We start from the raw sequence: 26,876 nt of genomic DNA, 5'->3' as shown, positions 1-26,876 counted from the left end.
ATGTTCGGGAAAAAGATCTTTAATCATCAGCCTGACTACAATCAGCCACAGCGCGCTCCGCATTCTCCGCTCAAGTGGCAAAACTGAAAACAACCAGGCCAAACACACGATAGTTTGGGTGCCGGGACATACCGACATTACGGGAAATCAGGAGGCGGATAGGATAGCTCGAGGGTACGCAACAAACCGAGCATCCAACATTCCCGACACCGCTGAGGAACCCGAGCCGGTAGCCCAAAGCTATACTGACATTCTTAACGACTGCAGAGGGATCCGGCGAAAATACCCGCCCCCACACAAACAACTCAATAGAGAAGACGCCGTATCATGGAGACAGTTACAAACGGGAACATTCCCGTGCCTAAACATGCTCAGTAAACTCTACCCCACGCAGTACAAGAGCGAGTGTCCGTGGTGTGGAGACAAACTAACCCTATACCATACCACATGGGCTTGCCAGAAAATAGACAAGGTACCCATAATTGAAAACCCGAGTGCGGAACAGTGGGAGAGGATGCTATCCAGCGACATCCTGAAAGTCCAACAAGGACTAGTAAGACGTGCACGCAGGGCAGCTACCCTCAGCGGAGCCCTGGACTAGGGGAACCGACCCTGATGATAAGATGGAAGACTCCATCTGAAGCCACAAAAAAAATATTGCGAATAGAGCAAGTAAACGTTTTCCACCACCACCACCACCCACTGCAGGGCAAAAGCCTCTCCCATGTCTCTCCAATTAACCCTGTCCTTCACCAGTTGCGGCCACCGTATCCCCGCAAACTTCTCATCTCACCCGCCCACCTAACTTTCTGCCGTCCCCTGCTACGCTTGTCTTCTCTTGCAATCCACTCCATTACCCTTGAGGAGCAGCGGTTATTTTGCCTTCGCATCAAATGCCCTGCCCTTGCCCATTTCTTCCTCTTGATTTCAACTAGGATGTCATTAACCCGCGTTTGTTCCCTCACCAACTCCCCCCGCTTCCGATCTCTAAACGTTACACCTATCATTTTCCTTTCCATAGGTCGCTGCGTTGTTCTTTATTCCTATTTAAATGGCGCGCCGATCGCGTCGAGAGAAAACAGTCAGCTGCTACGTGCCGACGCCTCGGCGCAACCTCTACGGGACGGCGACGTGTGACTCAACTATCAGCCGGAACCACCATGGTGACGTGTGGCCAAGCTCTTAGCTATACGTCACCGTGTGGTTTCCGGTTGCGCACGGTATAAAGGGTTGCCCAACGCGAGAGTCCCATATGTCGCGGCAGCCTCCAGCTGCTTTGAGCGGGCGTTTCTCACTGATAAAGCGTGTATTCGTCGCGTGGCCTTTCGAGGCCTCTCGCTGATAAAACGTAGTGCCTATTGTTTCTGAATGTGCGCTGCATACCTGCCCTAGAGTGCGCACCTTACTTGCAACTGGTTCGACAGTTGTTCAGCCACCCGAGGAGTTGTTTGTGCTGTGCCTGCGTGCAAAGTGCCCTTGTCGTCAAAAGTACACATATGGGGGTGAAAAATTTGTGGGAAGCGCTGGAGACCGCGAAGAGAACGGTTAAGCTGAGCAATCTCCGAGGAAAAAGATTGGCCATCGATCTCAGCGGATGGATCGTAGCGAACGAAAGAATCGCGAAAAAGACGAAAAAGAGAAACCTGCATATCAGGTAAGCCGGGAATTCGTGAAGTATAGTATGGCGTACAATGGCTAGATTTTTGCACTTTTCTCTTGTTGCTAGAAAAGGTTGGTCGAGGCCAATGTTAAGTATTCTCTTATTTAATAATAACAAAAACTATACTAGAAAACTTTATCGGCTGCGGATATTGTCAGCAGCTGCCTGCAACTGTTCTCTCCCAGCAAACCAAAAACCTCTCAGAGACGTCTAGCTAGACGTCTCTGAGAGGTTTTTGGTTTGCTGGGCTCTTTTTAAAACGGCGATATGTGAGCCAGTTTAGGTTTATAGCTTTCGCGGCGCGATGCCCGTAGTCCTCCTGCTTAAGATGGAAAAGCAAGTTTGCGTTGTTAAAAGTAATAACTGTTGTTACAGGCGCTCTGATTAAGGAACGTGCGTAGTGCATACCGGGTGTTTCAGGGAAGACTTGGTAATTTTCAAAAATAAGCTTTTTTGGGGTAAAATTATGGCTTTTGCTGCATAGTATTACCAGTGTTGGCGAACACCAGAAAACAGGTGAATCGGTTTAAGTAGTGAACTGGTTAACTAATTTTCAATAATTATTTTTTACTATAATATTTAGGCGCCTATAGTTGCAATTAGAGATTTGTAGCCGGTCGTTAGTAGTAACCATGTCAGTTTTAAGAATTTTGAAAACGTGATTATCCTCGGTGCTGTGTCTCGACAAAATCTGGCTGCATCGTACCGATACATTGAGCTTTCGAAAAGCTTTCAGGCAAAGCAACCTTTCCAGTGCATGTAAGTAGTCAAAAAGGCCGAATTTTGTCGAGCCACAGCCCCAAGACAGTGGCGTAGCCAGAAATTTTGTTCGGGGGGGGGGGGGGGGGGGGGGGTGCTCATGTTGCAGCATGGCCTCCTCATAGAATCTGTGGAGGAATCAAACGCAAGAATAATAACTGCATTGTCATTGACAATGCCATTGTGTATTCAGTAACGCTACGCACTGTCTAGACAAGTGAAATGTATATTTTTTTAATATAAAAGAATGTATTCGCATGTCTTAAAAATCGTGGCAGACATAACTGATACCAATGCTTCCATGTTTTTACATATTTAATAAGTAAAGAAAATATCACACGAGGTCTAGAACTATATCAGTCCGAAACTAGCAAAGCAGTGCATGCCGCTGATGTGAAAAACTTAAAGGCCATGAAATGAGCAAGTAGAGGACAAATATTTTAATGAATCTTTGTCGTTCAATAACCTTTACATTTTTGTACATATGCAACGGCCAGAGAAAAATCTCAACGACGGTGCCCTTTGTTCCAGTGTACTGCGCAGCAGCAGCTGTTACCGGTCATGTATTGCGAGTAATTCCACCGAAATTTTAGTCGCAACAACGAGCACATGTATAAACGAGTTCTGCAAAGTATGCAAAAATACCCAAAATATAAGAATAATAAATTAATTGAAGTTCCCGATTTGAAAATCTAAAGTACGAATTTTTAAATCTCAGCGCAGCTGTCGCGTCAAAAGTTTAATGGAAACTTTATGCCCCTTAAGTTTCGGAATTGAAATGCGTGGCTCCGTAGACTCCGCGGCCGCCGCGGCGAGCCCGCTTGCCATCGATAGGCCCTTGAAAGCTTGCGCTGGGATGGGGCTCCCTGCGTTACGTGACTCCAGGTGCATGGGCGTTGCCACGAAATCCAACCCGAGTTAGCAATGTTGGCGCCAAAATGTCTTTTCTAGCCTGAAAAAGACATTTTGAGATTGTACGTGACAAAATCAGCGGTGCGTAACAGTTCGAAAAATTTTATTTTTTTTTTGGGGGGGGGGGGGGGGGGGCGGCTGAAGCCCCACAAGCCCCCCCCCCCCCCCCCCGCCCTGGCAACGCCCCTGCGCCAAGGGTAATCGCATTTTCTAAACTCTGAAAATTGATATCGCTATTACTAACGGCCTGCTACAAATCTTCAATTGTAACTAGGCGCCGAACTCTAATAGTTAGAAAGTTAATTACTAAAAATTAGTTAATCAGCTCACTACTTTAGACTATTCCGCCAACGCTGGTAATACTATAATACTATATATATATATATATATATATATATATATATATATATATATATATACATGGTCTGTTCTGAAAGTAGTAGGACTCATTTTTTTAAACAAAATTTATTCAATAGAATAGTACAAACGATTACAATTTTTCAAGGTAGCACCCTTCCGCACCTACGCGCTGCTGGCAATGAGTTTTGCAGTTTTCGTATGCCTCCAGGAACGCCTGGACCGGAATGCTGTTTAGCTCCCTCGTCACGGCCTGTTGAACCACCTCTACCGATCCGTGATGTTTCCCCTCGAGCGTCGATTTTATTCTCGGGAATAGAAAAAAGTCTGGCGGGGCCCAGTCGAGGCTTCAGGGGGGCTGAGGCAGCGTTGCCGCCTTGTGCTGGGCAAAAAATCGGGGTCCTCATTCACATGATGAAGAAGATCCTACCGGTTGGCCTTTTCCTCCTCTGACAACACTCCCGTCACCAACTTCGCGCACGCTTTCCTCATGGATAAGTTTTCTGTCACGATCTCAAAAACTTGGGTTTGAGGAATGCTCAAGTCATCAGCAATCATTCTGATACTCATTCTACGATCACTGTTAAGTAAATGTTTCACTCGCTACACATTTTGGCGTTGGTCTTGCTGGTCGAAGGGCGTCTAGAGCGGTCGTCTTCCTCCACTCTTTCCTTACCTTCTCGGAAAAGCTTGTGCCACTCAAAAAACACCTGATCTACCCATGGAAGCATCACCGTAGGCATCCTTAATCATGTTGTGAGTCTCTTTGCCCGTTTTACCAAGATTTACTCACAATTTGATCGCGTATCGCTGATCCAGTAAACGCTCGACGATTCTGCGTGACGAGACGTTTCGACAGGGGTTCACAGTACATGCGACCTCCTCTCTTCAACGGCCGAGAGCCGAGTGCCGGTTTTCCACAGCATTCCCAATATCCCCCATCAACGATCCTACACGCGCAGACCACCTCTCGTCCGCCCGTTCGCTCAGCAAAAAACCAGTCCTACTACTTTCAGAACAGACCCTGTGTATATATATATATATATATATATATATATATATATATATATATATATATATATATATATATATATATATATATATATATATATATATATATATATATATATATATATATGTGTATATATATATATATATATATATATAACAGTACTTTTATTCAACTTGCCTGCTTGCGTGTTTTTTTTTAAGAACTATACTGCACCAAAAAGAAAAGGCTGCTTCTGCAGCGTTTTAATAAATATGAATCTCGGTATATGCCCAGAGGTTTTGGGGCCTAGTGGATAGTTATTCAGAACCGGCGCTCTTAAAAACAAATATGACAAAAATGACGCATATTATAGCGCCTCAATAGATTTCCATCTAAATGATAAAACCATGAATGTTTAGCACATTTGTGGCACTTGCAAAAAAGAAAAACGCTACCCACGGACGCCTGGTGACATATTACTAGAGAACTGCGGGTCGCGTTTTGAAGATAACGGTTAACTTCGAACAATGAAAACTAACTACTGACTGCAGTTCAGAGAGATTTTGCACACTGAACTAAATTTTCGCGCGCCACAAAAGTAATAAGTATGCACGTGTTTTGTCAATTAGGTGGGAAGCTATTTAGCCGCTAATATGTGTCACTTTTGTCATTTTTATTTTTTTAAAGCTCCGCGGTTCTAGATAACTAAACACCAGTAAGAGAACCGGCACTGATTATTGAAGCGGATGCTCACCGATTGAATGAGAAGTGAAATTATTTTCGTTTAGCATTTCTTGTTTCAGCACACTTTCGCATCCAACAAGGGCAGTGCATTATCCAGTCTCATAAAAGAAACTGTTGGAACCAACTGCAGGCAACGCCGAAACATTACAACAGTCTTTAATACATTGTTCTTAGCGTCTTGTTTTCCAACGTTTTTACAATCAATATAGCGTAAAAGGTAACTTATTGAAAATGGTGAAGCAAACTTGCACGGGTGTGCTGGCCCGCCAGTTGGGATGGTACAAAGCTTACAACGCTTTGCTAATAACAAGTACACAACTTACAACGCTTTGCTAGTAACAAGTACGCAACTTATAACGCTTTGCTAGGAACAAGTACAAAACTTACAATGCTTTGTTAAGAACAAGTACACAGCTTACAGCGCTTTACTAGCGCTGTACCGCGGACAGCACCGCGGACGGCACTTGATCTCCCCTATAGAGCTGAGCACGCAACTAGTATACACTCACCTTCGAACGGATACCATGGAGCCGAGCTTATATACCCATTACTAAGGAGTCTCCCATGAATGATAGTGGCGAAGGGGTAATAAGCAAAGTTTCCTAACTCAACCATAGAGATGTGCGTACAATCTATGGCAGGCACAGTCTAAGAGATAAAGTTATATAATAATTCTAGTTGAAAAACATATTGATAGTAGCAAAAACGTTAATAGCAAAAAAAAAAAATGCTGTACTGCCGTCGAGCGGTCTGCGGATATATTGATTGTTATACTGAAATCTTACAATATATGTAAAAAATTGCGTTCATAAACTGTTTCCCATCCAAAAATGTTTTTGTCTAGAATTGTTAGGTATTGACCAAATATTTAGGGGAATCCCCCAAGGTGGAGTAGATTTGTAATAAGGGAGTAATTACTCACTGACGTCCACCCGAGCGCAGCCATACGGCCACAAAGCTGTAGTTCTGAGAAAGCTGTATAGCTTTCCTTTGTGGCCGTATGGCTGCGCTCGGGTGGACGTCAATGAGTAATTACTCCCTTATTATTGTTAGGTATGAAAGGTGCACTGAAGAGGAATCTGAACTCGTCTTCTTGCCGCGGGAACTCGATGTACACGTTCCCAGCATTCTTAGAAACTTCGATTTATTGCCCTGTGTGGCCGATTTCCCTAATTAAATCGAATTAACGACCTGCTCCCGCCTTTATTTTTTTAATTCTCCTTCGTACGGTGGGCGGATTCGACCAACGCGGGGAGTGCTTTCAGCCAGCTCCGTGGAGGCTTTGCTTTCGCCTTATTTTATTTTTCAGGTTTCCGTGAATAAATAGCTTCATTTTCGGATAATATAGCCGCAAAATAAGCCAGCAGAAATAAAAATACGCGCGGACTATTTGATTCTACGGACTACCACGTATTACTCCGCCGATGGCAGAGCGGCAAGCCGCCACGGGACTGGGTGAAAGGCACTCCACGCGTTGGCCGACTCCCTCCACCGTATGGGGAGAATTAAAAAAAAAAAAAAAAGGTGGGAGCCGGACGTTAATTGGATTTAATTAGGGAAATCGGCCACACAGGGCAACACATCGAAGTTTCTAAGAATGCTCGGAACGTGTAGATTGAGTTCCTGCGGCAAAAAGACGAATGTGAGTGTAAAAGATGAACCATTAATATACCGCGCTCTGAAAAAAATGCGTTAAAATGCGCACACGAATTCCCTTCTTTCGTTGAATTAGGAACCTGTTATTGCGGTGCAAGAAATTGATCCTGAATCATGGAATCAAGCCGTTTTTCGTGCTGGACGGAGATGCTCCAGCGTTAAAGAGACAAGTCCTGGCGAAGCGAAAGGGCGGCAGGCAAGCACAAGGCGGCAGCGATGGCACTATAGCAAGGCCCCTCCTCGATGAAACGACAAATGAGGTGCGTATGCTCGGGATCTCGCAGGAAAGGCAATGTGCGAAGTTGGTGCACAGTCACATCGCATAAAATGAAAGTTTAATTCTCAACGTAGTTTGCACTGTTCTATTTCGTTTTGTTCGGCCATGACGTCAGTAATGACAAAAGAAACACGAACTGGGGAATCATCCCTTATAAAAAGGGTCTATAGACAGTCTATAGACTTCTTATAGTCTCTATTGCCTTCCTATAGATATTTATTTTTGTGTATTCATGGTCTATAGAATGTCTATCGACAAAAGTCTACGAAAAGTATGTGGCCAAAAATCTATAGATTGCCTATAGACTGTATAGCATTTGTATTGCCTCTAAACTGTTCTCTGGGATTTGTCTATAGAGTCTATAGACTTTATAGACAGAAGTCTATCGACAGTCTACAGACTGTATAAAAATTTCTGTAAGGGAACTGGCCAGTCTCAGGCTCGGAGCCGGGCTACAACTATAGTTATGCTAACTCGGCCGCATCCAGTCTGGCAGTGTCATCGGGTCCATAGTCTTGGAATTTTGTAGCCACCAAATTGTATCATCCCACTTATGCCCTATTTTTGCTTTTGTGCCTTTTGCAAGCACGGAATATGCTAGTAAAAGTGATCCTCCACGTAGTGATCAATCGAAAACCCGACGTTGCAAAGGCACTTCAAACAAAAAGTACAAAGAAAAATTGGTTGTGGTTTGACCAATGGCCATCCCGAGTAGATTTGCAGAAGCAACGGCGCGGCAATCGTGGCGGCTGCGGCATCTCAGGGGGCACTTTGTCGAAAGTGCGTAGATGCGAAAGCGTTTTCCGCACCACTTTGACTGCCTCTGTGGCACTGGTGACCTCACCACTGGATGACGTCACACATAATTAAGTACTAGTTACTAAGTAATTACGAATTACTAAAACTAATTACTGATTAATGAATAACTATTAATTAACAGCTAATTAATGACGCTTAAGCTTCGTCTTTAGGAGTGGAACCAGAGAGCGTGTTGTAGCGCTGCCAGGGAGTCCACGGAACCCCACCACCCGTTCGGCGCGATGCCTTGCCCTTTGAACACAACGCTTTTTGAGGCAAGAAAATGGGGCAGCAATTCTCTGTCATCTCGGTGGACACCTGAAACGCACCGTACAGGATGGGAGGAAGTCGGAGTGGAAGAAGACAAAGAGGGCCCGTAATGAAGAAAATGAAAGTTGTATTTGAGGAAAGGAAATTACGCAGTAACTGCCTCACATTCGGTCCTCGCGCATGCGCAGTTGGGGCTCTCCGGGGCTTCTTGAAATCGTTCACAACTAGCGTAGTGTTGCTTCCGCAACAAAAGAAACCATGACTGAAAAATTCAATGGAGAATTAGAAAAAATTCAGGGGGCACTTTGACTGTCTAAAGTGGGTAGAGGCGGAAGCGTTTTCCGCACCACCTTCGCTGTTTCTGTGGCACTGGTGGCGTCACATATAATTGAGTACTAATTACTAAGTGATGACAAATCACTAATTAAGGATCAATTACTGATTAATGTCTGAATACTAATTAACTGCTAATTAGTGACGCTTAAGCTTCGCCTTTAGGAGTGGAACGCGACAGCGCGTTGTAGCGCTGCCAGGGAGTCCACGGAACGCCACCACCCGTTCGGCGCGATGCCTTGCCCTTTGAACGCAACGCTTTTTGAGGAAAGGAAGTGGCGCAGTAATTCTCTGTCATCTCGGTGGACACCTGAACCGCACCGTAGAGGAAGGGAGGAAGTGGGAGTGAAAGAAGATAGATAAAGAGGAGCCGTAATGAAGAAAATGAAAATTGTATTTCAAGAAAGGAAATTACGCAGTAACTGTCTCACAAAATTCAGGGGGCCACTTTTTTGACCTAACGTGTGGTCACTGATGTGTGGTTAAGATGTTTAGCTTCGCCCCTAAGAGTGGAACGCGACAGCGTCTTGCAACGCTGCCAAGGAGTCCATAGAACGCCTCGCTCGTCGGTAAATTGGTTTTTGAGGAAAGGAAATGTATCTGTCTCTCACTTGTCGGTGGACACCTAAACCTCGTCGGAAGGGAATGGAGGAGGATGAGAGTGAGTGAAGACACCGTATTCACTAGACGCGCCTTTGTTCATTCCAAACCATCGAGCTGGCATGGCGGAGAAAGAAGAAGACGTTGTTCGAAGCGGACGCGTTCCTCGATGTTCTCCGCACAAAAGGTTCAATCGGCCTCTGGCCGAGGTACTGCTCAGGCTTTTGCTGGCAGTAATGACTACCGTATCGTTCTGCCCCGACTCCCAACCGGTAAGCTTGTGACCGACTCCGTTTTCCTGCATGCAGATCTTGCCGGACGCCCGTACAGGGCACAGGATTTCAGAGACTCGCTGCGGAACGTCATAGACCTCAAAGAAATTAGCTCCATCGGACAATTCCAGATGTCTCACGTCTGGATGGTGACTTGCAAATCTGCGCAATCAAAAGAAAAGCTCGTGTCGTGCGGCGATCTCTTGGTGAAGAGCCGCCGCTGCGTTGTTGTTGACCCGGAACCGAAGGAGGTGAAGCTGAAGCTTTTGTGGCTTCCCGAGCGCTTGGAAGATTGCTTCATCCGTGAGGCACTTCAGGCGTACGGGAAGGTGACATCTATCTCAGCGGAAAATTGGAAAGTCTCAGACATGGAGCAGATGAGAACTCTAAGCCGTGATGTCGTCCTGTCTCTTGCTGATGGAGTCGGGTTTAGTGATGTTCCGCATCAGCTGACTGTGTGCGGCGTTCAGAGCCTTGTTCTAATTCCGGGCAGACCACCTCTGTGTTTACGTTGCAACCGTGTTGGCCACATTCGTCGGCACTGTCGTACGCCGCGGTGTGACGACTGCCGGCGTTTCGGCCACACAGCGGAGGAGTGCGTCGTGACGTATGCTGACAAGCTGCGGCATCGTGTGCGGCCCCCTGACGACGCTCTACAGGAGCACATCATGGACGCTACAGAAGTACTTGACGCGACTGGGGATTTGCCAGCCGCCGTTGTAGCTGAGCCTTTGATTGTCAGTGCACCGGTTGTTCCCCAAAGTGCTGCCGCGGAGTGTAAAGAGCCGGCGGATGACCATGCAGCGCCGCCTCGGTGTGAGGCGCCGGATTCTGCTGCTGGTGGAGAACCAGTGGCCGTACTTGAGGCCACTACGGATACCACAGCGGACACTTCGCTTCCTCCTGTCAATGCTGGCCTGCAGCTTCCGGATAAGGGCCTTCTTCCAGCGGACGCTGAACCTGGTTCCGCAGACGAGCCGCTTCAGAAGCGCCGTGCGTCCTGCGCTTCCGAAACGAGTGGCGATGAGGACCCGGTGCGCAGCACTCATCGCCGTCGGCGTCGCGCGTCGAGGCACAAGGAGCAGTGCCGACGTTCGCGGTCCAGGAGGCCTGGCGGTGGTTCTCAGGCGGCATCGCCGTCTACCGACAAGAACAGGGAACTGTAGGCATAATTAGTTACAGTCATCATGGCTGATTCCGCAGAGTTAGTATTCGCAACACTGAATGTACGTGGCCTTAGGTCTCGCCAGAGGCAGGTGCAACTCCGCCGACTTTTCTGCAGCAGGCACCTTGATGTTATCGCCGTCCAGGAGACGAAAATTGAAAGTGAGGAGGATACTGAGGTGGCCCTGCAGCCCTTTTTATCAGAATATAATGTTCTCGTAACGCATGCTGTGGGCTTGTCGGCGGGTTGCTGGTTGTTTCTGCGCAAGACACTCCCCTGTTCGGGCTTGACCTATAATGTCGATAATGTGGGCCGGTTGATATGCTGCGATTTTCTTCTCTATGGAAAGCCATGGCGACTAATGAATGTCTATGCATTTAATACTGTGCCACAGCGCATTACTCTTTTTGAATGCATTGCCAGCTTACTGGACTGTGACCGGCATGTTGTGCTAATGGCTGACTTTAATTGTGTGTGCGACCCAGCTGATCGTGCCGGTCCTGATACACCCAGGGACAGGAGCGGTGAATTTTTGTCTGTTGTTACGGAAGATGCAGGGCTCATTGATACCGGAAGTTCATGTCCTGGTTTCCGCTTATTCACACGCATTCAGGGCCATTCTCACGCTCGCCTAGATCGAATTTATGCATCTTTTTCACTTGTCTCCAGAGGATTGGTCTGTGAAACTGTACCAGTTTCGTTCTCTGATCACTGCATGGTGGTTGCTCGCCTCGGAGGCAGTGTTTGTTCAAAATTTAGGCCGAAATGGGCGCTTTGGAAGCTGAACTCTTCAGTAATTAATGATGAAGAGTTTGTAATTCGTGTCCGCTCGCAACTGGAATCCTGTCTCTCGAGCAAGATGCCGTTGTTCGCCGCTTGGGAAATGTTTAAGCAAGACGTGCGTGCTACAGCTATAGAAATTGGTTCCGTGCGGTCCTTTCACAGGAAACATCAAGAGCAGACACTCAGGAAAAATTTGTACAATCTGTATGAAATGGAATGCGAACCACCTGGTTTATATACGGATGAATTAGCTAGTATCAAAAGTGAGTTACAACGATTTGATGCAGAACGTTACCGGGGTGCCCGTGTTCGATCTCGTACCAAGCGTGATCTGCAATGTGAGCACCCGACACGACAGGCTTTGCTTGATGAGCGCCGTCATACGACTGCGAAGTTTATTTCGGGGATGATGTCCAATGGCAGACTAGTGTCCAGTACAAATGAGGTGATGACCGTATTTGTAGATTATTACACAGACTTGTTTAGTGCTTCACCTGATGTGCATAATTCGGAAATTTTGGCGTATTTCAGCACCTTAGTGAGCCCTTTATCAGAAGATGATTGTTCTGTTATTAGCGGCTCTTTCACGCAGGAAGAGGTGGAACATGCAATTGATCAGTTACCTGTCTCAAAAACGCCTGGTCCTGACGGCATTTCAAGCGAATTTTACAAGGCTTTTAAATCTATTCTCACTCCTGTCCTGCTGCGGGTCTTCACAGTGGGGCTGGATATAGGAGCCCTTCCTCAGTCTTTTACAAAAAGCCACACAGTCCTAATTCCGAAAACTACTGATGAAGGAAAACTGCGCTCCGTAGAAGGTTATCGGCCCATTACATTGGCAAATGTGGATTACAAAATTTTTGCTAAAGTCTTGTCAAATCGCCTGCAATTTGCAATGTCGGTACTCATTGGATCTCACCAGACTTGCGGTTTGAGAGGCCGCTCCATTCAAAGTAATGTGCACATTGCGCGGACAATACTTGAATATTCCTCCAGCTGTCATGAGCAGCTTGCCCTCCTTCAGATTGACCTTGCGAAAGCATTTGACCGCGTTCGCCATTCATTTCTGTTTTCACTTCTAGAGCGAGCAAACGTGGGTTCTACTGTACTTAAAGGGGTGCAGCTTTGCTACAGCAACTGTTCAACACGATTGATCATTAATGGCCAGCTCTCGAACCCTGTGCCAATCCGCTCTTCTGTGAAGCAAGGCTGTCCGATGTCTCCTCTGCTTTTTGCTCTTTACCTGGAACCGCTTTGTTTGAGTGTTTTGCGTAACAGTAATATCCATGGGTTCCCTATTTTGGGTAATGAAGTCAAATTGCTGGCATATGCTGACGACCTTGCATTTTTCTGCGTTGACAAGCCCAGCATTGATAATGTGTTGTCCACAATAGATCAATTCGGCATCGTTTCTGGTGCTCAACTGAATCGCTCCAAAAGTTCTGGCCTATGGTTTGGTTCATGGGGCACAACTCCACCTCTGTACGCTGGCATAGAATGGTCTTGTGTGCCTCCTAAATATCTTGGCGTTCCACTTCATGCCTACAAATCCAGTGCCCATTACTGGAGAGAGCGAGTTCCGGCTGTTGAGCGTTATGCTCAGACATTTGTACCGCATCGCCTCTCAATTTTTGGTCGAGCCCAGGCTTGCAACACCTTTCTGGCAACAAGAATTTATTACGTACTCCAGGTCCTTCACTGCGCCAGACATTACATACAGCGTTTCCATCGTATATTTGCGACGTTTATTTGGTCCTCCAAATTTGAGCCCATGCGGCGTGATAACCTTTTCAGGCCTGTTTGCGCAGGAGGCCTGGGCCTAGAGCACCTGTATGTGAGACAGTTGGTTGCCCGTTTCTTCTTTTTTCGTGCTTGTTCCCTTCCGATTATTAGAGCATTCTTGCAGGTTAACTTCATGACTTTACTTCCGAACTTAGTAGTTTCTTCCAATTTTACTGAACGACCCCGTTTACTAGGCTTTATGCAGGAAGTTTATGCCTCCGTGCGTTTTTTGACAGTTCGGTTTTCAAATGAGTACTTATATTCTGTTTCGCGCAAAAATCTGTACAGGGATTTGATATCCATGCTCTTCCCGCCCCCACTGTATCGTTCCGTCTACGTTGGGCTCATGGGTCATGATGTTTTAAAGCGAGTGCGTAAAATGCCAATTTCTCCTTGCACCAAAACATTTTTCTATAAATTACACACTGAAACTCTACCTGTCAAGACGTGGCTCGATAGGAAAAACATTTTTGTGTCTTCTGTAAACTGTCGCTTGTGCAATGTGCCTGAAACAATTGAACATTGTTTTATAGACTGCAAAGACGCGATTTTGTTTTGGGATGTGTTGCAAAGGACGCTACAGAAAGATTTTCTCCTAAATTCCTACAGTGTGCGCTACCTTGTTGTTTCCCAACCTGACTCGAATCCTTATGATATGATTCTTCTGATTGGACTTCATAGTCTTTGGAAAACACGCATGCAAGATCGCAACGTTGAACCTGTTGTTTCGCCCAGAATTCACTTTAGCCGAATGTTGCTGCAGGTAACGGACATTTACAAAAAATCGGACTTTGTACCGGATTGGTTTCCTCTCCTGATGCGCTGTATATCTTTACCGGCCTTTTAGCTATAATATGTTACTATTATGTTTCTGCCACCTAGCACCTACCTAGGTGCTCTGTAAATAGTTGTTTTTGTGTGTGTATATGCACACACACATATGTATATATATGCTTTGTATACAAAACCATGTAAATAAATACCATGAAAGAAAAAAAAAAAGAGCTGGCATGGCGGAGTGGATAGCATGCTCGTCTCTCACGCCGAAGACCGGGGTTCGATTCCTGAGCTCGACCAATTTCTTAATCTGTTTTATTTATTTATATGGCCTGACTAGTACAGCTAATTAGGGTAATTGGGTAATTAAGCAATTAACTAAGCTCAGTCCCACTTACTTGGAGCATCACTATACGATCCTTTCAATTGGTCGCATGGTTACTAGCCGAAGTACAATTGGCCCCGTTTGAAATTCGCGCACTGTGACGTTACGACCGTTTCCACCAATCGAAAAGCGTGACATTTTCTGTCGACAACTGCTGCTTACAACAATGAGACATTAAAGGCTTCCGCCTTAATAATTTTCGTGTTGCTGGGTTTCTTCTTGTTTTCTTCCCACTGTACGATGACTCCAGTGTCGACAGCTCCTTGACTTTCTGGGCCTTCCGTACTGTCGAAGCAAAGGCGAAGCGGAGAGCATGTGTGCTTTCCTCAACGAAAAAGAGGTGAGTGGGACCAGCACGATTGGTTCGTAGCGTTTACTGCTGCGGAATGACCTATGCTTCAAGTACAAGAATTGTTCACACGATGTGGGGCTCCTTAAGCATGGATCTGGCGTCATAATGGACTGTTTTCCATGATAAACCAACAGCTGAAGGATCCGGAATCTCTTTTTTTTTCCGCAGAAGCACATAACTTCTCGCCATTCCCATTGGGCACTGAAACTGCACTGGACGTCCGCGGGACGTTCCATACGTCCCCAGGACGTCCCATGGAGTGTTGGTGCCCTTTGGGTTGTTCTCAACAGCGCCTGCGCATTTCGCCGGTACTGTTTATGTATAAGTAAAACTCTTGTTTGGGCGAGTTGGTTCATCTTTGAAGGGGTACGTACTTGCACGAAGAAGACGGGGCACAACAAAGGAACACACACGACATGTACAGAGCGCAGTGCGCTCTGTATATGTCGTGTGTGTTCCTTTGTTGCGTCCCGTCTTCTTCGCCCAGCACGTACCCGTTCAAAAATGTTTATGTATGCTGTAGCAGAACGGCGCAGCGGAGCTTACCGAAATGATATGCGCAGTAATTGGCTGTTTCCCATAATGCAGGATTGGGAAAGAAGATTCTGATCAAACGCCTAACAGCCAATAAGATGCAATAAGATTTGCCGGGCTTATTGGTTCATACTGAGGGTGTAACGGCGCGAAAGGGTTAGGAAAACATGAGGGAACACACACGGCACTTCGAAGAGCAGACTGTCAACTTTATTGCTCAAGGAAGCGCAAAGGCGTATTTCAGCGCTCTCTGTGAAGCTCTGTTAAGTTCCCAGCAAACCAAAAACCTCTCAGAGACGTCTAGCCAGACGTCTCTGAGAGGTTTTTTTTTTGCTGGGTTGCCAAACGTGTTATACACAGGATAATCTCTGTGCGTTTGCAGCATTCGAGAACATAAATCGTGAAAAGTCTCAAGTGAATCTATACCACTGGGCTGGCCCTCGTAATAAAAAAAAGTGAAAAAAAAAATGCTTTGCAAAGCAAGCATGGGAACTACTTGGCTTTACCAACACAAACAACACATTTCTGAACGCACGAACGGTAAAGCACTTGATGACCACCTTGTTTGGAAATGCCTTGAAAAAATTGGCAGTGGTTTAGCTCTGCTTAAAGGGAAGCTGAAACGGTTTTTTTTGAGAATTCGAGGTTATTCAATAATTCGAATACATCAAGCTTCTAGATAAACCGTGCAAAGTATCTTTGCCGCAGCATTAAAAATGGTGACATAATAGTCGATTAAAACTGGGACTATGTTAGGCTTCTCCTCACTACGTTGGAAGAGTGCGAGGAAACTCGGCAGTGACGTCATTGTTGCCGAAATTTCAATGCACGCTGCTTACGCCTACATGCTGCTGTGCGTCGTCAGATGGCACCAAACAATGCATCGTGAGCTCCACCTTCGATGGCGTCGGTTTTCATCCATGGAATAACCGTTTCTTCGCTGGAAACGTAGTGCCGTCATACGTGACGTCATTATCGGGGCCTCTGCCCTCGCTGTGCGCTTCAGAGAAGCTGAACGCCGACGACGACTTTATTCGGCGATTACGCCACCATTTCAAATGCTAGAGCAAAATGATTTCGCAGGGTTCACCAGCCCATTTCGCACATTCGGCAACTTAAAACTCATCGAATTCGAAAACCGCTTCAGTTGCCCTTTAAGCCTGGAGGAATCAAGAGGAAGAAATGGGCTTGGACAGAGCATGTAATGCGAAGGCAAGATAACTGCTGGTCCTTAACGGTAACGGAGTGGATTCCAAGAGAAAGCAAGCGTAGCAGGGGACGGCAGAAAGTTAGGTGGGCGGATGAGATTAAGGAGTTTGCTGGGATACAGTGGCCGCAACTGGCAAAGGACGGGGTTAATTGGAGAGACATGGGAGAGGCCTTTGCCCTGCAGTGGGTGTAGTCCGGCTGATGATGATGATGAAACCTGGAGGATTGCGAAAGTAACGAGGAGAGAGAGAGGCGATGGAGAGCGCGCGGCAGCGGCGGCGGCCCCGGCACGCTAGCTATGCGCCGCTACTGTGCATGCGCAACTGGTGAACGCGGCGGCGGCACCTCTGAGTCTCCCGCGCAGCTAAGGCGGCGGCGCACCATCTGTGCGCCGTGTGACGTCCCTGCTCCTCACGCATGCGCAGTATGGCCTTGCCTCAGCTCCGCGAAATGGCTCGGCGACTCGCGTAGTGTTGCTTTCCCAACAAAAGGCACCAAGTTAAAACCAGAAACGCAAAAACAACGCACAAAAGAGCTTCAACTCAAATGGCCACGTCAAGTTAACAACAGTGAACAAAGGCGCCAGATCAAGAAGCTGAACAAACGCACAAACTAGCCACCAATTCAGAATGGCAAAGTAATGTTTAACCCCAGTTAAATGACACCGGGTCAGTAAACACTCCAAACCAAGACCTTACTCAATAGAAACTTAAAACAGCATGTGAAGCTATGTATTCCTTGCCACGAAGGCGAGGATTGCGGAGCGTGCAAGTGAATGGGAACTGGCTTCCTTTCTGTTGTGCACTCTTTTCTTGGACGTTTCTCATGTTGCGTCTCATTCTGTTCCCCCTCCCTCCCTTCTTCATGCGCAGGCGGTGCATGGCTGCATCACAGCAGACAACGACGCATTTCTGTACGGCGCGAAGACGGTCTACCGGGGCTTCAACATTAAGGGAAAGGTAAGGTTGTTCTAAACATTCGGCACGGTTGAGCGTTACCGTCTGCCAAGACCCTTCACGAGGAGAGTACATAATAGTTGTATACTGCCAGTGCTCCCCTGTGGGGCTGTGTTTCGGAGGGTAACGGAAAGACTTGAAATTAAGTAGACGGCAGCACGGATAGCTACACTGTTAGCAAAAAAACACCCAAAAGGGAGTAAATGGCTTGTCCTCTAACGCACACCCAAAAGGAGTTTTTTACTCCATATGTGTGGTGTTTTTTTACTCCCTTATATAAGGGAGTTATTTTGGAGTATAAATGCAGTTATTTCGGAGTGAAAATGGAGTAAATATTTTACTACCCACAGAGATGGAGCCCAAAAATGGCGTCATGTTTATTTATCCTCATTCAGGCTCATTCTTACAGCAGTGACAGCGGCGGAAATGGGCAGTAGCTCTGCGGCCCGCCGGCAACCTAACTTGGGAAACTGCGCTGCTCTAATGTGACCCCGCGTCACGCATTCTTTCCGCCGTCTGCTAGCCCAGCGGCGGCGTACGCGGCAGGAGTCGTCTGCTTGTCGTCTCCTTTTGCTGTACGAGCTCGTTTCGTTGGCCATGTTCGTAGATAAAAGGATGTAACATTATAATCAGTATCTTGAAAACTGAAAAGGAGCCGCTGAGTGGTTTTCACGGTCATGCACCACGCTATATTTGACCCAAAACCAGACCAGAAAAGATGAAAATACACCTTATGGTAGTTTGGAATGGCAGAGTTGCTTTTATATTCACTTCATTAAGGCTTGGCTTTTATTTATTTATTTATTTATTTAAAGATACTGTCAATCCACTGGGGATTTTAACAGGAAGGGCGCTGGAACAAGGCACATCAAAGTAAAAACTACAACAACGTCATGAATAATGGACACAAAGAGTGAACAAGAAGGATTGAAGGGCAATATAAACGACTACAGTGTCGCACTTAATTAAGGTTCAATACATAAAAGTCACGGGTACAGCAATAGGATCGTCGGATTGTACAGTTAGTTCAAGACAAGATAACATAATCAATACATGGGATATATATGACATTAGAAACGAACAAGCACTGGTAAGAAAAATAGCAAGGCAAAAAAGGAAGTTGTCAACAAAGGTTCAGAATTCAAGTGTGTTTACGAGTGAAGATAATTTTCTACTGACTGAGTGAAGATATCTAGTGATGTGCTGCGTGTAATAGAGTGGTCAAGGGTGTTCCATTCTCTTATTGTGAGTGGAAAAAAGGAGTATTTCAGGCAGTCCGTACGAAATGTGTGCTCTTTTAATGTTTCTGAGTGTCTGTGACGTGTAGGTCTTGTCTCTGGGGCCATAAGGTACCTAGTTTTATCAAGGTTAAGCTGATTATGGAGTAACTGGTAAAGTATTTTTAGTCGTGCAAGTTTAGCTCTATTTTCCAGAGTGAGAATGCCGGCTGTCTTGAGTAGTTCGGTGGGTGAGTCAGTAGGCCTGTATTTATTAAACATAAATCTTACTGCCTTTCTTTGGATTGCTTCTAATTTTCCTGAGATATTTAGTATGCGGAAACCATGCAACGTTCGCATATTCGAGTACCGATCGTACGAAAGCGTTGTATGCAATTAGTTTTGTTGGAGGAGGAGCTTGTTGAAGATGCCTTTTGAGGAACAGGAGTCTTTTAACGGCGGCTGATGCGACATAGGTGATATGTGAATCCCATCTGAGATCATGAGTGAGAAAAAATGTGGCCTCATGAGCTCAATCAAGAGCTCAGCGTTGACACTATGTTCTATCACAGTTCCATGTACATGCAACACATAATCTGCTGCAATACATTGCGAGAACCACACTGTAAAAAGCCTGTGAAAAGTAGGCCTGTAACGGAGTGGCGACACAAACAAAGGAAAGTCAGGTATCGTTAGAGCACTGGAGGGTTCACAGGAGCAATTGAATTATGTAACGTACTGCAGCGGAAAACGGCGACAAGTCGATATCTTGTACCGTGGCAGGCGCCCGTGAAAGAGCAGAAGTCAGCAGAGATCCAGCGATGATGGTAACCAAGCGGTCGTCACTCACCGCCGTTATCCGACAACTGACTAAAAGCAGACGAGACGCTAGGCGGCGGGGCGGATTGCACAAAATGGTGTGTTTTTTTACTCCATTTCGGCACTGTTTGATTATTTGGCACAATTAACTCCCTTTCTAGACTGCACTGTAAACAAAAATATACCCAAAAGGGAGTAAAAATGGTGGCGGCCAACCCTGTTTACTCCATTTGTGAAAACATTTACTCCATGAATGGGGAGTAAAAAGGTGGACTGTCCTCCATTTTACTCCCATGAGGGAATAAGGGAGTAAAAATGAGGATTTACCAGCATTTACTCCAGTCTAGAAAGGGAGTTAATTGCGCCAAATTGTGCGAGCAGTTAGCTGACGGCAGCATCCGATCGCGACAGCTGGCATAGCACCACAGCGCAAAACAATGCAACAAAGCTATCGCCAATACCCGCCGATCAGAGATAATGGGATTCCACACAAGCCGATTTTCCTCAAAAACGGGTTCCGCTGTCACCCGATAAGAGCGCAACGAGGCGACCTGTGAGCATAACATCGACCAGGCAGCCACGGCGCTGTCGGAGCAACCAGGTAGTAACAAAAGGCGAGGCCTTTTTAACGATCCCTGCGAAATGTGAACACCGAATACAGCGTCTACTCAGTCTCGTCCTTTAAAAACGGGGCAGCTATAATAATCAGTGCTGGGACGCTACGATCTACGGGTAGCAAGCCTGGCCTCCGGATGGCAGGCACGAAAGAAGATCTCCGGAAGAACCTGACGAAGTGTGGCGAAGATCTTATGCTTGCAATTTATCACTGCCGGTGACGTCTTCGCTGCAGTTGCGGCGACCAGAATTTCACGATAAAGCCCTGCAGTCACGGTGGTTGCACTACGTGTGCCATATTCCACAACAGAAGCATTGTCGCCAGACTGCTGCCTGCCGTTCTCGTTGAAGTCAGCGAGTTATGAATGTAAGGCCCTTGTGGGATGCAGAGAGCAGTCACAGAACAGTTATGTAACGTATTGAAGTTCCGGCTAGTTTATTGTTCAATATTCGTTGTCCCGTCTCGTAATTTCTTCTGTCTGCGTCTTTATTTTGCTGCGCTGTTGAGAGGCTGGGACCCGAAGAAAGCGCACCGGGAGATGTACTGAGCGTTGTGTCGTGCGCGTGTTCAGCTTAGTACATGTGGTAAGACTGAGCTCCATGTACGCGAAAAAGTAAGCGACGCGACGAGGCGGCGCGGCGACGACGGCTGGCTGTCGCTCCTTCGCCCACCGGCCAAGCTCCATGCATAGCGACAGCGCGAACGCGAAACGGAGACGACGATCAGTGTTGCTGGCATAATACACCGCAAAGCTGTTTGCGTTTATAACAAGAGTCACATTATTTGCAAGGATTAAAATTTTGGGCAGAAAAATGTCAAATAAAACGTGTTTACAGCTTTGTCATTGTATGTCATTGCATGTCATTTTATGTTATTGTCACGGGCGCCGCCATGTTGCCTGAACGTGGGGCGCACACCTGTTTGAACCTCGCGCGCTTTCTGACCTCAAACGACGCATACTCGCTAAGCCTAGCAGCACAGTAAACACAAGCAATCTGAAAATCTGGGGAGTTTTATCGCTAAAATTTTGTGGTTGACGCAAGTTCAGAGAAAGCGAAAGCTTCGTGAGCATTTAGTTTGCCGTGAACGTGGGGCACAGCGTAGCGACAACGACGAATCGGTGGTGAAGCAAGATTCCCGGCCAGAGCCAGCGCCATCTTTGCCAGAGCCGGCAAGAGGCTCGGTAGTGACGTACGCTGCCAGGTTAGCTGCTATTGGCTAATCGCGTTGGCAACTTCCGGGCGACGAGCGAAATTTTCTGTGAGTGCAGATCCGAGCGACACGACAAGCGACACGGGTATTTCGCTTCGCGCGACGGTGCCGCTCGTCGCTTGCCGCTGTCGCGTTCGCGTGAGTTTTCGCGTACATGGAGTTCAGCCTTTAAAGGGGTGGAGACACCAAATTTGTGGTTCGCGCGTTCTTAGTTGCAAACGTTTCTTATGGCTCCAGGAAGCATGATACACACTCAAAGATTCATATATTCACAGTGAATAATTTATTATAGCATTTTTAGGTGAACGATTTTCGGTTTCGGTTTCGGAACGCCGAGTTGTACAGTGACGTCACAGAGGGGGAAGATCAACTGCTTCGCTTGGTCACGTGGGCCCACAAAAGTTGTGACGCACCTACTGCTGCATCGTCTGCTTTCCCACACACGTGCTGACCAGCGCATATGAAAACTAACAACTGCACGTCTAGTCCCAGCAGCTCGGATTCTGACAGATCTGATTCCAACGAGTGAGGACATCGACTTTTTTTTTGTTCGCACGCTAATATCGCCTTCGCGGGTTCGCGTGAGGATGCGAAACACTTTGCAAAATGCCAGTAAGCATCGCTGCGCCGCTCTACCCAAGCTGCGCCCACAACCGGTGTCACACTTCGCTGCCGTGCAGCAGTACCTGAGCGCTGCTTGGGATGGTGTACAAATATCGCAAGAAAAGACAAGATCGCCTTTTTATCAGAACTGCCAGCTATACTCGAGCAGCGACAAAGCATGTCTGCTTATGTTGGGAGCTTTCGGCAACGGCACCGCTCGCGGGCGCTCCGGGCGACGAGCTCTGCTGCTGCCTGGCTGCCGTGGTCGTCGCTAGGCCTATAGCCTGTTTAGCAAGCGGCCGGCGCTTCGGAAGTCGCCTGCGCTATAATAAAAGGCCTACTTTTCACAAATAGCTGTAGTGTTAAAAGAATCATCTCACAATAAAATAATAGTATGGTCAATCTCCTCGACGCCTTCGGCAGCGGAGCTAGCGGGCGCTAGGCGAGCCGGACCCCGACGTCGCGCCAGCGGCAGCTGCTAGGCGCGGTTGTGAGAAATTTGCTCATATCACAGTTGTTACCTCTACTAGCAGCTCAGTATTGGTCAGCGATCCTCAAAAGTGACACTTTTTTCACATTTCTTGTCCCATGGTTTATTATTTACGTCAAGAACACTCTTTAGCTCGCTTTTATGACGTCGGCAGACGGTATCCAGGCTGACCTACCGGCCGGCAGACTCGGCGTACTTCACGTCCGCACAAGAAAATACAAAACAGCCATGCCACCACAAAGGATGCTTTCTAGATTCGAGATACGACAGCATGCATCTGTGCTAAAAGTGGATCTTTCGGCAGCGACACTGCCTGCGGCAACGCCGGCCGACGACCTGCGCGCTGGTCCCAGACTGCCCTAGTCGTCGCTAGGCCTAGCTGCTTTCGATATCGACTCCGCAGCTGAGGGAGCTTCGGGACTGGCCAGCGCTCAGAAACGTGCTCCGCTCGGCACCCCTTTACTGTGAACTCGTCCCATAATAAAAGCTATGCTCGATTTCCACGACGTCTTCAGCAACAGGGCTAGCAGACGGCAGGCGAACCGCACCAGGTAGCAGCAGCACAAAACCGGCTATGGGATGAAATTTGCTTGCATCGCAGTCATCACTTCTACCAGGAACTCGGTATTTGCCAACGATCGTCACAAACGATGCATTTTTGATATTCATATATCCCAGGGTTTGCTATGAACGTGAACAAACAATACTATCGCGTTCTTCAGATGCCGGCGTTCGGCACGAAGACTGGCGCAGGCCGCCCGGCTCCAAGGCCCTCTAAAACTCAAACTGTTTGGGTTGGTGTGGCTAGATGTGATCCCGTACAGGGCTTGTAATGCAACATTTTTGCCATATAGAGCAATGGCTCTGCGGACAATTTTCAGTTGCACCTGAAATGTAGAAAATATATTACACAGATGTTCTCTTCCTGGTAAAAATACTGTGCGGCGAACAAACACGCCTTAGGAGCTCTCCGGATAACCTCTCCGACAGCCCGGAGCAAAGCAATGGGAGTCCATCTTCCTTTTCGGCATCGTGCCTCTGTGTAGTATATAGCACCAACTTCACACACGCAATACGATTTTTTCCGGATCACTCAGATCTCGAGGAGTCACGCCGAAACGTAGAACGCACACAAAACACTTCGGTTCAGCGCCCGGAGAGCGGTTCTGAACGTGAGAAGCAGCACGGCAGCGGCCGCGCAGGCTGGCGCAGGGCTAGTAAAAGGCGCAGTGGCGCCCCTTGCGGCGAGGAGCGGCGTTTTGCTTCAGCCGCTACGCTGCCGGGCGCCTCCGTTCGCGCCACTAGATGAGTATTCTAGTTCACTATAAGCAGGCCGGACGCAGGCAACGAGCTGCAATCGGACGTTGCGACGCTGTTCGCAACGGCGCGCCGCAAACCGAGCGAGTGGCGGTTAGCAGCAAACGCGGCTCGCTGGTGCGTCGACTGCGCTCACGCGGCTGTGCCCCGCTCATCGTACGTCACTGTATTTTGGTATGACGTCACTAAAACTTTATTTTTCTACACCCCTTGTGACGTCATGGTTGATGGCGCTAGCGAATGGGTCTAGGTCGTGAGAGTGAGCATTTAGGCAATCTTTGGAACCGAATTAAAATATTTTTCAAACGTTTGTTGCGTCCAACACCTGGCAGTGACTGCCCTTGCATACATAGGAATCCCATAGCAGGCTTTTTATAGCTTCAAAATTTGGTGTCTCCACCCCTTTAAGCGGTAACCGCATGAGGCGATATTCCTTCGCGATGCGCCGCGCGATGACGACGCCGTCGCCCACCGCTGTCGCTGGCGCAAACCGCACGAAGCGACTCGGCGTCGGAGCGGCGCGTTTTCACTGTTGCTCGACTGCTGCCACTTCAGCGTTCAGTCATTTTGCGTTAATTAACGCGTAGAACAACGTTCCTAAGGCTCCACACAAGATAAAACACAATAAAAACATTGACAAAAATATATGTGGGCAATAATTTTATTTTTATCCAATACGCAAAGTCACGTGACAGAAAAGCGCACGCATTTTTTCCTTCCTCCATGAGCGCGCGCTCTTTCAGTCTGCTGCCGGCCTCCCCAACGTCTTTGTCCGCCATGGTACGCCGACGGAAACTCGCAATGCCTGTCTTTCTACTATCCCCTCACCCCTTTCCTTTCACTTCTACACACTGCCTGCTATCCTTTAATTCCGCTGCCCCAGCTCAGGTGCTTCCAGCGGCGATAGCAGATGCCGGGGTAGAAAAATTCTTTTACCTTCCATATTCAATGCAAAATAAAAAAAAAAACCACTACACAACAACCTGCCATGGTGAGGGCACGGCCGGTCTCAACATAAGGCCTGCGGGCTGTTGCTTCCCCCCCTGAGCTACGTCACGCGAAAGAGGCCCACATAGAAGTTCCGTGCAGCACGTCTCGAAGCTACGAGCAGCGCACTCGTGTTGAAAATGAGGCCTGGAAGGTACACAAATGAGGCCTGGACCGAGAAGTCAGAGTGGGGGACGAAGGAGACGACAATGCGATCCGTTCTGGTAACACGTGACACTTCCTTCACTGCCTGGGGGAAAGTCATGGCATGTCGCGACATGCTTCCGAACGCACATTTTTTTCTAGACGTTGACTGTGCCTAACCTCGTGCTGCGCGTGCGGTTGTGTCCGAGACGATCTTCTAGTGCCATCGCTGGATAACGGAATGTGGATTACGCTTCTGCCAGGATATGCCTAACAAGTGCTGCGTGCCCAATTGCCGGACTAACTACAAATCGGGTCCCAAAAACCACGTTTTCAAGTTTCCCCGGCATGAAGAAGAACAGAACGCCTGGACTAGGGCAATACCACGAGAGAACTTAGTTGTATCACCGCAGTCCAGGGTAAGATGTTCGAAACTTCCTTATAGAATAGTTACTTTTGCAAACTACGATAAGCTTATGCTCATGCATTGTAAAAAAAAGTGTATTTAAACTAGCAGCTGGTTAGCACTGTGGGTAGCGAATGCAGACTTTCAAGAAAACTGTTGCCAAGCTACAACTGCTATTTAAACAAAAATTTAACTTCCTTCTAGGTTTGCGAGCTTCACTTTATTGAGGCTGACATCGTGCGAGAGGCCTCCCACATCGACGAGGTTACAGGGCGCACCACCACTTCACCCCTTTCGCATCTGCGCCTTCGCCCAGGTGCAATCGCTTCAAAGTTTCCGGGATGCCCGCTTACACTTCTAAGCCAAGCACCTCAAGGGATGACCCAGACTCGAAGCGCATGCGTCTTGAGGCTGCTGCTTTGAGGAAAGCGCTTGAAGAGTCAGCTGAAGTGTTCCGCGAAGAGCAAGAAGCAGATAGGATTCTAAACCTAAAAGACTGGACGGAATATATAGGAAGCAAAAAGTCTGCATTCTGGCATGCTATTGAAGGGAGTGAACGCCATATTTTAGTGCACATCACTGGAGACGAAGCTCCATGCATCAAATATTCAGTTGCAGTAAAAGCTGACCTTAGCGTGAGAGTTCACTTCGTAAAAATGCCAATAACAAAACTAGGCACCAATTTCTCCATCCCAACAGTAGCAAACAGCAAGAAAGCAATGGTGGAGCTACTTGAGGTCATTGAAAAAAGCAGTGGCGACCTCAGTCAAAGTCCTGAATCTGCTAACGACGACATCTGCAAGCAGATTCTTCTCCTGCTGGAAAAGTTATCTTTTTCGCCCACAGATGAGAGCACCAACATCATACAATTTCTTAGCGAGCAATTGAAGCTACTCTCAATGAAAAAAGTTCGGAGACGCTACTAAGCCGACTTCATGATATTTTGCTGCCTACTTTTCACTGTATCGCCTCACGCATACCAATATATCCGCGGATCTAGAATCATGACTCTGCCGCACCCAGTGACCATTCGATCAATATGCTCACCGTATGGCATGAATCCTCAAGTCGAACATCAGAGTGAATCGTTCCTCCGCTACATGGCCGGAAGAATCACCGACTTGAATGTTCGCCAACGTTTTGTGACACTGATGGTGGACGAAATTCACATCAAGCCTTATTTCGATTATAAAGGAGGCAATATTACAGGTGCTGCTCTGAACAGCTCGGGTGCAGCAACCAACGCACTTGTCTTTATGGTGCAGAGCCTCTTGTGCCAATTTAAGGAAGCCGCTCACATCGTCCCTGTCCAAAAAGCTGAATCAGAGTATCTGCACCAGTTGCTGCGGAAAGTAATATGTGGCCTGGAAGAAATTGGCTACAGGGTAGTGTGTGTTGTAAGTGACAACAATGCCGTCAACACAAAGGCTATGTCTCACTTCTCGTCACCTCCTTCTAAACAAATTGTTTATTCGCATCCATCGGACCCTGCA

At 47.3% G+C, this 26,876-nt stretch overlaps 2 protein-coding genes across 2 annotated transcripts in view; both read left to right on the top strand.

Annotated features, from left to right (window-relative positions):
• Positions 1-1,256: 1,256 nt before the first annotated feature.
• LOC149366670 (flap endonuclease GEN homolog 1-like) overlaps positions 1,257-26,876 on the top strand; it is a 517,650-nt gene continuing 492,030 nt past the window's right edge. The window contains exons 1-4 of the mRNA XM_089571568.1: positions 1,257-1,654; positions 7,156-7,339; positions 14,772-14,861; positions 17,489-17,575. Coding sequence (XP_089427694.1) covers positions 1,497-1,654; positions 7,156-7,339; positions 14,772-14,861; positions 17,489-17,575 — 519 coding nt within the window. The 5' untranslated portion in view covers positions 1,257-1,496. The remainder of the gene's footprint in view (positions 1,655-7,155; positions 7,340-14,771; positions 14,862-17,488; positions 17,576-26,876) is intronic.
• LOC149366695 (uncharacterized) lies at positions 9,507-10,795 on the top strand. Its single transcript, XM_089567386.1, has 2 exons — positions 9,507-9,566; positions 9,666-10,795. The coding sequence occupies exons 1-2, from the start codon at positions 9,527-9,529 to the stop codon at positions 10,793-10,795; spliced, it is 1,170 nt and encodes a 389-aa protein (XP_089423512.1). The 5' UTR covers positions 9,507-9,526.

This window comes from Amblyomma mixtum, chromosome 1, assembly GCF_055824585.1.
Source record: "Amblyomma mixtum isolate Tamu chromosome 1, ASM5582458v1, whole genome shotgun sequence".
Classification (NCBI taxonomy): domain Eukaryota; kingdom Metazoa; phylum Arthropoda; class Arachnida; order Ixodida; family Ixodidae; genus Amblyomma; species Amblyomma mixtum.
The sequence above is the reverse complement of the archived record's forward strand: the minus strand, read 5'-3'. Positions and strand labels throughout refer to the sequence as shown.